The following is a 14,200-nucleotide window of genomic DNA, read 5'->3' on the forward strand; positions in this document are numbered from 1 at the left end:
CTAACCCGGGCCATGCGGCCATTCCCGGCGCCAGGATGGCGGCAGCCGCCCTCGGCCGCATGAGCGCTCTGGGCACTGGCCACATGGCCACATGGTCTCGGCCCCGTGGCTGCTCGCGGCGCTGGGATGGTGCCCCAGCAGCACGGCCTCAGTGGCCACGCCAAAAAGAGTCCCGGTCACACCAGGAAGGGGCCTGGCGGCCCCCTCACCACCCCTCTGAGGGGAGGAAGAAAGAGAGCTTGCACATGTTTTTTTGTTTTTAAATATGTCATCACAGAGGCGTTACTAACTTCTATAATTGGGCCAGCCAATATGTCCATTGTCAGAGTCTTCAGGGATTTGCTCTACTGGACATCCAAGTTTTGAGGAGCTTCTCTCTCAGAAGCAGCCTCTGTGGGTTCCTCTGCCCCCACTGAAAGCCATATTGTGTTAAACGAATGCAATGGTAGTCCTGAAAATGTATTCATTTTATTCCAGCATCCCAATTTATTTTCAAAGGGGATACAAGTGCATAAAAAGTAGATATTGATTAATGAAATGCTTGTGTGTATGTTTGGCAAAACAGTTCTCACTCTTTAGGTAAATTAGTCATTATTTTCCACCCTGTCTGCTCCATAGATTGCCAGTGTTAGTATAGGAACAAATAGCAACTTGTGTATTTTATTTTCAGCGTAGCTTTATTTATGCGCTACCTTTTTTTGAATTTGCTTTTTTAGTTATGTGGATACATTTAATAACTGTGGTCTTGCAGTTTGAGGAAAATTAAAAATCAAGAATAATTCAATACAGTGTAGGAAAATGCAACTGAGACAGTTTTCTGATCTTATCAGGCTTTCAATGGTAATATATGTTGACCAGTACTTGACTGAGGAAGTGAGAAGGTAGAGGAGTAAAGACCATTTTGTATTACCCAAGAGTGGAATCCTGGTGGTGAAGAAAATATCTTGGTTTTGGAAGTGGTCTGCTTATGCCTTAAAACATGTCATAGGGAAGCAATGTTCAGTGTAGGAAGTATTTTTCATACAAAACGTGTTTTATGCTATGCTCTATATTACATGTATACACATGAATGATGAACAAACAGTTCAAAACCAGCTGTGTGTGTTTTTTATTTAAACAGACTTATAAAGAACACTTAGAAGGCCAGAAACACAAAAAGAAAGAAGCAGCATTAAAAGCTTCCCAGAACACCAATAACAACAGTACTGCTCGTGGAACTCAGAATCAGTTGCGCTGTGAGCTTTGTGATGTGTCTTGTACAGGAGCAGATGCTTACGCTGCCCATATCCGTGGAGCCAAACATCAGAAAGTAAGAACTTTCTCTCATCTATATTATACAAGTCAGTCATATATTTCTTCCCATAATTTTTCTCATCTTAGGAGAAAATACGCAGAAAGAATATAATTAGAATTTTGTTTAAAGACAGTTCTGCTTTTTGTTTCAAAATTATCTTTAAGCTCACTATTACAAGGGCCTTGTTGGGAGAAAGGGGGAAAACATATTGCCACAGCATCAAGGAGAAGAGGATATATTGGGAAAGGTATGTAAATTGTAGGAAGAAGGTATAGAGCAAGATGGGGAAAAGTGTCAATGAGGACATGCAGTAGCATGCTTGTGCCCCCTAACACTTTTCAAGACTTGTCTTGACATTCTTATTTGGCACTGTGAAGTGCTCTGTGCTTTGAAATACTGTAAACTGAGTCAGTGCCAAGGAATGAGATTATTATGTATCACTTTTTGGTATTTCTTGCAAAAAAAAAAAAGGCATATGGAAACAAGGAACAATGTCCTGTAGTAGATTTTATGAGTATGTTTAAAGAGTTTTGGTAAGCATGCTTTCCCTGTTGTCTGTGTGCAGTTAGGTGAACATTTTAGAATAAAGACTGCGAGCTGCACTGTGAACCCCTGTGACCTGTGTTCTAAATTTGGTCATATGACAAGAAATGGAATAGCGCAGTGTAGAATGCGTGTTTAGATATTACAGTATTGGGGTACAAAAAACAGTGCGTACTTTGGACCTTATTAACATAAGAGATTTGATAAATAAAATGCCTTGGCAAGACCAAACAGAACTTTGAGAATTAAATCAAGATTGCAAGAAGATTAAATCAGACGGATTTACTGGAAAAAGAAAATTACATCAAATTCTGCAAGCAAGAGATATTGTAAAATGCATAAGTTTATTTATGCGATTTTTAACCCAATCATTGTAGTAAAACATTACTAGCCTTCCTAAAATACTATATAAGCATTTGTATCCCACAATAAAATCAGATTCTTTGATCATCTCAAAGTCTTCCCTGTCTCTCTTCATCACCCATATTACAGATTTTCCTCAAAGCTGTGGAATTATTAATGTAAGTAACAAAGTAAGAATATTAAGCTTTTATAGACCTTTGTATCTCAGAACACTACAAAGTGGCATCAGTAATATCATTCCTATTCAAGTAAATAAATCTCATAGCAAATTTAAAATAATTTTCCAAATGTTTTTTTGTTAGTAGAAGAACAAAAATTATCATTTATATAGATTTGCCTAGTGTTTGTTCTTTCATTAATGAAGCTGAGTCATTAAATTTTTGGGTTGTGCCCAATAACTCCATAGGTATATGGAGTACGATAATATATTATCTTTGTATATTTGGATGTCCTTTTCTCTTCCTCATAGATAGTTGCTAACTAATACTAAGGTTGTCATCAGTGTAAAAATGAAATCTCAAAGGACTCTTTCTTTGGTACACCGAAGAATCTTGTGCATTCTAGTGGGAAAAAAGTAATCTGGAAGAGTTTCTTGAACTTAAATTTGTAATATTACGTGACATTAATATGTCTGTATTCTGATGAGGAACATGCTTAAAATAAGAATAAAAAGCTAAGAAGTGTATGTATACACTTGTGTGCATATCATAGAATTATTTAGGGTGTAGAAGCCCTCTAAGATCATTGACTCCAACTGTTAAACTAACACTGCCAAGTCCACCACTAAACCATGTCCCTAAGCACCACATCTACATGTCTTTCATGACTTTTAAATCCCTCCAGGGATGGTAGCTCAGCCACTTCCCTGGGTAGCCTCTTCCAATGCTTGACAACCCTTTCCTTGAAGAAATTTTTCCTAATATCCAATCTAAACCTCCCCCGGCACAACTCGAGGCCATTTCCTCCTGTCCTAGTTCTTGCTACATGGGAGGAGACCAACACCCACCTGGCTGTAGCCTCCTTTTAGGTAGCTGTAGAGAGTGATAAGGTCTCATCTGAGCCTCCTTTTCTTCCGGCTAAACAGCCCCAGCTCCCTCAGCCGCTCCTCATAGGACTTGTGCTCTAGACCTTTTACCAGTTTTGTTGCCCTTATTTGGATGCACTCTACCACCTCAACATCTGTCTGGTTTTGAGGGACCCAAAACTGAACACAGGATTCAAGGTGTGGCCTCACCAGTGCCAAGTACAAAGGGACAGTCACTTCCCTAGTCCTGCTGACTGCACTATTTCTGTTACAGGCCAGGATGTCATTGGCCATCTTGACCACCTGGGCACATGCTGGCTCATGTTCAGCTGGCTGTTGGCCAACACTCCTTGGTCCTATTCCATCTTTCCACCTGCTCTTCCCCAAGCCTGTAGCGCTGCAGGGGGTTGTTGTGACCCAAGTGCAGGATCTGGTATTTCACCTTGTTGAACCTGATTGTGTACATGTATTTGCATTAAAGACATAGCTAGCAGATTTGCATTTTTTTTACTGCTACTTTCAAACCCAGTCTCCAGGTTTCATTCTGCATGTTTTGTTCTTATGGACTACATGTATTGCTTTTTCAGGTGATGGTTAGCTGTCACCAAAAAGAAGTATTATTCTATCTCAAGTGTGTTGTAAAAAGGCCTCTGCTTATTACTTCTAAGAATAAGCACATACCTCTTAACTTTCAAGGAGATAAAGAGCTCTGAAATATGCCTTTTGCATCCTCCTTAACTCTTTCTGCAGATGTGCTTTAACAAAAAGAAAAGAAAGCCTTTGTCCAAGGAATATCTTCCATTTTGCTAGGTAACCTGGAAAGTCTATAAATATTCTTAAAATGTAGTGATGAAAAGAGAGAGTGTTGAATCTGAATTAAATAACTTATTTACAAATATTATTTGGAACTAAAATAACTAAAATAGTTCAACGTACTACAATTTTTGGAGGGAGAATAAAAAGCAACCAGGCAACAAAATAGTCGCGTTGGAAACATTTTGCCCAAACTGTTTTGTGAGTTTTACTGGCTTGTGAATTTATTGACTTTCTGTTCTCATCTACACAGCTTTTGGAGTAAATGTCTGAATTTCTAGGGGAAATAAGCAACCTGAGATAAATATTAACCATTTCCTCATTACAGACGATAAGAACTTTTGCATGTCCCTTTCTTTTCCTCCTGAGATTGCTTTTAGTAAAGAGGCAATCACTTTGAAATAAAATAAAAAATATCAATATCACTGGTGATATTGATGTTTCTGTTAAAGCTTCAATAACCTATAACTAGTTCAATTTTTTATAGCAACCCCAGGGAGATAATATTATTAATTTCTTGTTATTTTTATAGGTAGTAAAGTTGCATACAAAACTTGGCAAACCTATTCCATCAACTGAACCAAATGTGGTTACCCAAGCTGCAACTTCAACATCCACATCTGCTTCTAAACCAACTGCTTCTGCTTCAAATATAGCAACTAGCAGCAGTACTGTGAACTCCTCTGTCACATCCTCTACAGTGAAAATTCTTACTCCCACGGCAAACGCACCACTTAACACTGTGTCCAACAACAAAACATCTTCAACCGCTGCTAATATAGCTGTAAAGAAAATATCTCCACCAAAAATAAACTTTGTTGGCAAGTACAGAAGTCAGTCTTTATTTTAAACCTAACCTATTCGATAGTTTTAAAAAATATTTTAGTGCAACAAGTACAAATATATTTAATTAACTTCTGCATGAGTAATTCTGTTGTGTTTACGAGAATTATTACTAATGGGGAAAATAAGAATGTGTATCAAAATTTTGCTTCACAGTTTATACTGTTTTCTGCCCTTTTGTCTTCACCTGACCTCTCCTGGAGGCTTCTCCCACCTTCAGAAAAAGCCTCCCACCTTTGGTTTCTTCTGTAGTACCTGCTGGAGTACTGCAGATTATAGTCCAGTTGCTTCTAATTTCAGTTCACAGCCTGGCCTGTTAACACAGCCTGCAGTAGATTGGCAGTTGGTAGCTGGGAAACTGAAACATTATTGTAACACTGGAAATTTAACAGTGGAAACTTATGAAATAAGCATGACAGACATTTAGAGACAGAAAGCAGTTGTTCAATAGTAAGCTAACTTGCTCTCAAAGGAAAGATCTATGCAGTTGCAACACTGAAAGTATGCTGTCTTTTTTAGTCCCTCAAAACCTTTTAATGTTTGTACTTTCTTGGATCTATTTGCAAAAAGAAAACAAATCTGATGACAAAAAATTTAAAATATATTTGCTGAGTTGTTCCCATTCAGTCCTATCTCTTGAAAAAGCATGAAAATTACAATTACAACTATATAAAGCAAAAGATTTCTTGCTAAAATAAAAAACTAGGTTTTTAAATAAGTTTTTGCTTAGCTTTTTAAAAAAAACTTTAACAGTATTTAAAAATGTTTAGTTTAACTAAAATTAAGACTGATAATGCTTTGACCAGAACACTGATACTTGCAAATAAACTCTTCAGTTTGCACATCATGTATAATTCTCATTTTATGAAAGTTAGAGATTTAACTTTTTTGATTTGTAGGTGGTAATAAACTTCAGACAACAGGAAGTAAACTGGAAGAAATGAAATCAGCTGAAAGTGTTAAAGCAACAACTGCTGCTACAATACAAACACAGGAAGTAAAACCAGACACAGCAGCTGAACCAGTGACATCTACGACTCTTGCTGCCTTGCAAAGTGATGTCCAGCCAGTGGGCCATGACTATGTGGAGGAGGTATTGATATGAAAACATGGATTATTTTTTAACTATTATATGGAGAGAGGTTCTAGTCCCTTCATCATCTTTGTGGCCTTTCATTGGACTCTCTCTACTATGTCCATGTCTCTCTTGCACTGGGGAGCCCAGAACTGGACACAAGACTCCAGGTGTGACCTCACCACTGCTGAGTTAGAGAGGAACGATTAGCTCTCTCAACCTGCTAGCAATACTTTGTTGAATGCAGCCTGGGATGCCATTTGCCGCCTTTGTAGCAAGGGCACATTGTTGACTCAAGTTTAACTTAGTGTTCACCAGGACCCCCAGGGCCTTTTCTGTCAATCTGCTTTCCAGTTGGGTGGCCCCCAGCATATATTGGCACATGAGGCTGTTCCTCCCCAGATGCAGGACTTTGTACTTCTCCCTGTTGAACTTCACAAGGTTCCTGTTAGCCCGTTTCTCCAGCCTGTTGAGATCTCTCTGGACAGCAGCTCAACCCTCTGGCATATCAGCCACTGCGTTCAGTTTTGTGTCATAAGCAAACTTGTTGAGGGTGCACTCTGCCCAATCACCAGATCAATAATGAATATGTTAAACAGAATTGGACCCAACATTGAGCCCTGGGATACACTGCTAGCTACTGGCCTTCAACTAAATTTCATTCTACTGATCACCACCCTCTGGGCTTTGCCATTCAGCCAGCTTTTGATCCACCTCACTGTATGTTTATCCAGCCCTTACATCAACAGTTAGTCTATGAGGATATTATGGTGAGACTGTGTCAAAGGCCTTACTGAAGTCCAGGTAGACAACATCAACTGCTCTCCCCTCATCTACCAGGCCAGTCACTTCATTGCAGAAGTTTATCAAGTTGATCAAGCATGACTTTCCCTTGGTGAAGCCATGCTGACTACTGATGATGATTTTCTTGTCCTTAATGTGCCTGGAACTGGTGTCAAGAATTAGGTGCTCCATCACCTTCTCAGGGATTGAGGTGAGGCTAACTGGCCTGTAATTCCCTGGGTCCTTCTTGAAGATAAGAGTGACAAGGCACTGAACCTGCAAAGGCTTGTGCATATGTTTACATTTTTGTACTGTGCATGTTTCTTTTGACCTCAGTGGGGCATTCTTCATGTTGGTGGAATGAGATATGTGGATGAAATATGATGCAAATTTTTCATAGTTTGTAATTATTCGACTCATTATGTTCGGGCTCAAGTTTAAAGCTGTTGAAGAACTTTGTTCCTTACCAAACACCATGGCGTGTCTGTCAGAATTGAAAGTTCTATTTTGCCTTTTTTCAGTTCCTCTGTGAAGTTTTTAGCATGTTTTGAGATGGGTAGACATTATCCAGTGTCACTGAATTTGATTAATTTTTAAATCTGCTTTTGTTAAAAAAAAAAGTAAATGTGTTTTATAACTTTTATTTTCCAGGTAAGAAATGATGAAGGAAAGGTGATCCGCTTTCACTGTAAACTTTGTGAATGCAGTTTTAATGATCCTAATGCCAAAGAGATGCACTTAAAAGGGAGGCGGCACAGACTTCAGTATAAGGTTGGTAAAAATGCTAATACTTTTATCTGGAAGTCTACCAGATGTCAGCTGACTGATTACATGTTCTTATATTTAAAGACTAGTCAGAAGTAGGTGCTCTGACTAAACAGCATATAAAAAAAGCTAGAGAAATATATTTCTGAGGGAGTATAGTCTTTAAAGTTGTAATGCAGACTGAAACTGCATTTTGGTTTGGGTGTTGCTTTAAACATTTTGAACATTGCTTTCAGGCATTTTTTTTCCAACATTAAAATATTGTACAGTGTGTGCAAGCAATAGTAGGTGCTTTGTTGCTTACCGTAAATTTCAAAGGGTCAATGTTTTGGGCAGGATAAACCACATAAACCCCTTATGGAGACATTTGAGAAACAAGTATTTGCAGACATTTTAGTCATGAATGGCGAGACACCTATAGTGATACATGGTGTGCATTTTCATTATTATTAAGATTATATAAAAAGAATTTACTGTGGTCACAGGAGATACAATGGGACTGCATAATCATGAAAGGGATGAAAGAAGAGGAAAAAATTGCCAGAAAAATGTATTTAGTGTCTTATGATTATGCTCCAGTATGAGGGACCCTTCAGGAACAGGGCATCAGGAAGCACACTATAGTTAAGATGAAATGGTTTTTTTTCAGTCTGTATTGTAATCATCCTGCTACATAATGAACAGCAAATTACTTAGTATTTCATGTAGCATTTTAATTTTAGATAGTTTTGTTCTCACATAGCTGAAAAAGGAATTCATGCTATATGTAGTACATTGCTGTTTCTTTCCTTTAAAATACCAGATACAGATTTTTCTTCATCTGTTTGTTCAGTGCGGTTCTAAAACTGCATTTTACTCCCCTTGATTTTATCATAGACCAGTAGTGTGTGCTAAACATGTCAGAAGAACTCCATAACCTTGAGATGATAAGAGGCAAACCAACATTTCATTTGTTATTTTTCTGAACTAGAAAAAAGTAAACCCAGATTTACAAGTAGAAGTAAAGCCCAGTATTCGAGCAAGAAAAATTCAAGAAGAGAAGATGAGGAAACAGATGCAGAAAGAAGAATACTGGAGAAGGCGAGAAGAGGAAGAACGCTGGAGGATGGAAATGAGGTAATGAATTCTGTTTTATCAGCAAATGAGAGAAAGTTGCAGTCAGATTATCTAAAACTAACTCTTCTTCTGTAATTACTTATTTTAAATACTTGTTTTGGGAGCTCTATACTGTCTTGTTTTAAATTAAGTTGTCATTATCCCTCAGGGTTTGTTTTGTTTTGTTTTGGGTTCAATCTCTGAGAAATGTAGACTCACTAGAATTATTCACTATGAATTCAGACCTGCTTTCAAAATAACCATTCATTTTAGGTACCCTCTGGAGTTCATTGGTATTTGTTCTTGATTACTAGAAATGAGTTAGTGAGAACATCCAAGAATTTATTTAGAATGTTTGGAAGTATTAACTGCTATATAAAGAGGACATTTTGATGTACTTCAGGCGATATGAAGAGGACATGTACTGGAGGAGAATGGAGGAAGAGCAGCATCACTGGGATGACCGTCGCAGAATACCAGATGGAGGATATCCTCATGGTCCTCCAGGATCTCTAGGCCTGCTGGGAGTTAGACCAGGAATGCCTCCTCAGCCCCAAGGACCAGCCGTGAGTTTCTTAGCTTGAGGGGAAAAAAAGAAAGAAGAAAATGCTTACCAAGAGGCACAGTTAAGAACTATAAATTATTCAGTGCTACTTCAGTTGTCTCCAGCGTTTCTTAATAAAGCATATAGAAAAGTGAAGAAAAAATTAAATACTAATGAAACTCTATAGTTGGACCGCTTTCAAAATAAGCCCACTTATATGACAAAAGGATGCCTTGAAGACAAATATTGTTTCTTCTGAAATACAAGTCACTCTGGATTTGTGTACTACTTCTTATTTAATTGCATTATACTTTTATTTATCTAATTTTGGACAAATGTATGGATAAAAAGTGGTTGGATCATCAGTCCCAGAGGATAATGGTTTAGTGGTGGGCCATACTCTACCTGGAGGTCAGTAAACAAGTGCAGTGCTGCGTGTGTTTATCCCGGGATTTGTCTCATTAGCACCTCATCAATGATCTGAAAGGTGATGGAGTGAGTTCGTGCTCATCAGGTTTGCAGCTGACATGAAACTGAATTGGTTCGAGTAAGGAGAACAGTTGATACCTTTGAGGGTAGGGCTGCTATCCAGCATGACCTAGACAGACTGGAAGAATGGACCAACAGGAACTTTATAGAATTCTGCAAGGACAAATGCCTAATGCTACACTTGGGAGGGCATAACCGCTTGCACTGAAGGGCTGGATAGCAGCCCTGCTGAAAGGCATCTGGGGTTCTTGGCAGATGGTAGTAAGCTGAATGTGAACCAACCATGTGCCCTGGCAGCAAGCAAGGCTAATAGCATCCATGGTGATATTAATAGAGGCATAACCAGTAGATAAAAGGAAGTGATCCACTTGCATGAGACCCAAACTGCAATACTGCATTCAGTTTTGGACTTTCCAGTACAAGACAGATTCTGATAAACTACAGCAGGTGTGGCTACTGGGATCAGGGGTCTGGAGTGTGCCCTGTGAGGACAGTCTTGAGGGATCTGGGCCTGTTCAGGCTGGAGAAGAGAGCTTCAGTGGGATGTAATAGCCTTCTAATACCTGTGCATTATAAAGATAATGGAGCCAGGCTCTTTACAGTGAGAGAGTGAGATATACCAGCTTAAGATGAGACAAAAAAAGTGCAAACTGAATACAGGATTTTTTTTTCTTTTTTTCTCCACACAGATGTTGTGAAGCTCCCTCTTTGGCAGTTTTCAAGAATCAACTGGATGAAGCTCTGAGCAACATGATATAGTCTTATAGATGACCATGGTTTCCACAGGAGGCTGGACTAGAGGACCTCCTGAGGTCCCTTTCTATTTGAATTTTTCTGTGATTCTATTAAAGCAATCATGGATACTTTATTTTACGGCAGTATGCAAGTATTTCCCAGTTAACAGAAAGACGATAGATATTTATGTTGGGGAGGTACTTTTGATCCTGGGATTTCCCAATTTGTTTTTTTTTAATAAATCTCATGTTTTTTACAGATATGATTGATTGTGATCAGTGTAAGTTGTTAAGGATACTTCAGTTCATGTTTCCTTACATCTCAATAATTTGAGGTTTGAATATTCTGTTGTTTAGCCATGTTTGGTTTTTGGTCACACATCACCTGTAAACTTGAAAGTATATAATAGAATTATAGAATAGTTTGGTTTGGAATGGACCTTAAAGGTCATCTAGTTCCAACCCCCTACCATGGGCAGGGACACCTTCCACTAGACCAGGTTGCTCAGAGCCACATCCAACCTGGGCTTGAACACTTCCAGGGATGGCACATTCACAACTTCTCTGGACAACCTGTTCCAGGGCCTCACCACCCTCACAGTAAAGAATTTATTCCTAATATCTAATGTAAACCTATTCTCTTTCAGTTTAAAGCCCTTGTCCTTTCGCTACATGCCCTTGTAAAAAGTTCCTCTCCAGCTCTCTTGTAGGCCCCCTTTAGGTACTGGAAGGTGCTCTAAGATCTCCCTAGAGCCTTCTCTTCTCCAGGCTGAACAGCCCCAGTTTTCTCAGCCTGTCTTCCTAGGAGAGGTGCTCCAGCCCTGTGATCATCTTGGTGGCCTCCTCTGGACTTGCTCCAGTAGGTCCACATCCTTCTTATGTTGGGATTGCCAGAGCTGGATTCAGTACTCCAGGTGGGGCCTCATGAGAGCAGAACAGTCACCTGCCTTTACCTGTTGTGTACCCAAATTTCAGAAATGTGCTTTTTCATCTGTTTAGCCTCTACGCCGCCCTGATTCCTCTGATGACCGCTATGTGATGACCAAACATGCAGCTATATATCCAACAGAGGAGGAACTTCAAGCAGTCCAAAAAATTGTCTCTATTACTGAGCGTGCTTTGAAACTTGTTTCTGACAATATGACTGACCATGAAAAAAGCAAGAGCAAAGAGGGAGATGACAAAAAAGACAGCAGTAAAGACAGGTATTTTTTTTCCTTATTATGTTTTAAGAATTTTATTACTTCTTTCTGAAGCCATTTTATGTTTTTCCTTGTACTGTTATCAGTGCTTTCAGGAATTCTGTTCCCTTCGGATTTTAATATGGCATATGTCACTGTGGCTTCAAGAATATATGGAATACTGCTATTTTATTTAATTTTTCTATCTTCATGTTTAGTTTTATGATTTTTATAGTATTTTAAATGCAGCTTTTAACTATAATTCACAGAGCTTTGAAAGGAGTTTTACGGGTGGGCGTTTTGGCTAAAGGTTTGTTACTCCGTGGAGACCGAAATGTCAATCTTGTTTTGTTATGTGCTGAGAAGCCTTCAAAGATGTTACTTGGTTTTATTGCTGAAAGTCTTCCCAAACAACTTGCAGTAAGTAATATTTAGATTTTTGGATCTGAATTTTGGTAAAAATACTGTAAAAGTCTGTCCTCAAGTCAAATGTCTGTAGGGCTGACTGTGCTGTATTTCATAGCTCAGGTACAGTTTCTTTTCATTTTCTGACTGTGTCTGAATTCAGGGACTATGCTGTGTGTTTTGCTTTCTGTATATTACATCCATACAAGTGTCTAGGTGCTTATGCTAGCAGTGTAGTTTCAATCATCATTTAAGAGATTTCCTTCAACTGGGGAATAGAAATGAGCAGAAGAAAGACTATTATCCAGTTACCAGCAGCGATAGATGTAATTTGTATGGTGTTACAGGAAGCTTGCACTGCCTGAAGGTCAAAGTTCTCCATTAATGCCAGTCTCTTTGTACTTGTCTTGTTTCCAGTTTGTATGTGTCAGTGCTTTGAAGTCACAGAAGTAGTTAACTAAGTCTTGTATGTGTTTTTTTTTTTAATTGGCACTTAAAAAAAAGTACATGTAGTCTTAAACCATTCAGCAAAATTCATATAAACCATTTACTGTATTTCTCCAATAAATGAAAGTACAGAATAAAGTTTTTAGCTCAAGTACTCTCTACTGAACAAAGCCTGTCTAGTATTGCTATAGGATGCTTTTCACAGCATTAGTACTTCAATGCAGTCTGGTAAAATGCTCAACAGAATCCATGGCATGGTAGAAGCATTAGCAGGATCAGAATAATTAGAAAATAATCTTGAGTTTGCTCTTGTTTGAAATAACAGAAGAAAACTTTAAACCTGCACATCTTGGTCTGGCTTTGTGGAGAATTCACTTGTCCCTCTACTTTGTGGAAGAAGGCGATAGAGGTGCCTACAGCTTTTTTTGGGGGGTATTTAGAGTTATTAAATCTAGTCACAAGAAACAATTCTGAGTGACCACCTTGTTACTCTTACTATTTGTTTCCCCCAGTGTTAATCTTGTCCTTTGCTCTCATCAGAGGATGTTGTGATAGCCAAGTATAGAATGTGACTCTCAGTACTCAACTTGTAACTGCAAGCTTGAAGAACCACCTCTGCATCTTGGTGCTTTTTAAAGGCTCCTGTGTTCCAATGAGAAAAACATTCAACTGGCATTTGAAGTGGCACTGAGGCTTTTATTTATCTCAAATGCTGTCAAGGTTCTTGTTATGTAGTTTACTTATTTATATGAATTTCACTTGGTTGTTTTTTTCTCATTTGCACGCTTGGCAGCTGCTGTATGTTTTCATTAATGATTTGGAAACAGTATGCAAGTCCATATATATATGTATTAATTGTGTATACTGTTGTTTCTTTGAATACACAGGTATTTCCTTCATATAATTATATTGCGTTTCTGCCTTTCTGTTAAAAACGGCTATGTTGAAATCCATTTTCTTCCCTTTACTTTTCTTGGCCACATGCTAATAGAAGTTTCTTTTTCTTGATATTTAGGTAATAAGTCCCGAGAAATATGATATCAAGTGTGCAGTCCCAGAAGCAGCAATAATTTTAAATTCATGTGTGGAACCCAAAATGCAAGTTACTATCACACTGACATCTCCAGTCATTCGGGAGGAGAACATGAGGGATAGAGGTTGGGAAGTTGTTAAAGATGTTACTTCTATCTATTCTGCTTAAGATAGCATTGAGGCCCTAGAAGGCAACGTGCTGGCATAACTAAAGTACTTGATCAAAACCTTGTTTTTCAACAAGCAGTCTCGGTAGAGAACAATTTCCTATAAAAAATGCTTATACGATGCATTTAATTTTTAAAAATTCTAATTTGAAGTCCAACCTCAGCTTTCTGGAAAAGGTACAAACTTGATTCTTTTTCACCCCTCTTATAACATTATAGGTAAAACTAATTATTTTATAACAAGTGGCTATAAACTGGCTTTCTAATGCTGTCCTGCCCTAAAAGAAATATCACATTTTCAAGTTTTAGCTAGATCAGTATTACCATCATTGACATATTCCAAATAGCAGCACCACCGAAAATGTACTTTTATAATATTTTTGATGGTAACAGTGTTTATAATTTTAAAAGAAGATGTAATTTTTTTTCCAGCACTCTGAGGTTGCTTTTTGGCCTGGAGTTATTTTTGAATATATTTAAGCTCCTGATATTGCAACCAGTCTTCTATCCAACTGGCAAACTCAGACTAGGAAAATAAGAAATGGCTTTGTCATTTCAGCTGCAGCAGAAAGTGAAATTTGTAAATAAAATTACATTTCTGAA

The 14,200-nt window shown here is 38.2% G+C and overlaps 1 protein-coding gene across 4 annotated transcripts in view; it reads left to right on the forward strand.

The window, feature by feature from the left end:
* The window catches only part of LOC139598918 (zinc finger RNA-binding protein-like), a 77,564-nt gene that overhangs the window by 47,157 nt on the left and 16,207 nt on the right, over positions 1–14,200 (forward strand). For 3 of the 4 annotated variants that reach the window (XR_011682069.1, XR_011682070.1, XM_071445852.1), the window contains exons 7-15: positions 1,121–1,309; positions 4,570–4,870; positions 5,780–5,973; positions 7,390–7,509; positions 8,474–8,619; positions 9,002–9,164; positions 11,365–11,570; positions 11,816–11,966; positions 13,414–13,555. Coding sequence is in view for 2 of the 4 variants with exons in the window: in XM_071445852.1 (XP_071301953.1) it covers positions 1,121–1,309; positions 4,570–4,870; positions 5,780–5,973; positions 7,390–7,509; positions 8,474–8,619; positions 9,002–9,164; positions 11,365–11,570; positions 11,816–11,966; positions 13,414–13,555 (1,612 nt within the window). In the remaining 2 variants the exon portion in view is untranslated. The remainder of the gene's footprint in view (positions 1–1,120; positions 1,310–4,569; positions 4,871–5,779; positions 5,974–7,389; positions 7,510–8,473; positions 8,620–9,001; positions 9,165–11,364; positions 11,571–11,815; positions 11,967–13,413; positions 13,556–14,200) is intronic. The other variant, XM_071445853.1, reaches the window with a different exon arrangement.

This window comes from Agelaius tricolor, unplaced genomic scaffold (assembly GCF_023055355.1).
Source record: "Agelaius tricolor isolate 1412-34295 unplaced genomic scaffold, bAgeTri1.0.p SCAF_21, whole genome shotgun sequence".
Classification (NCBI taxonomy): domain Eukaryota; kingdom Metazoa; phylum Chordata; class Aves; order Passeriformes; family Icteridae; genus Agelaius; species Agelaius tricolor.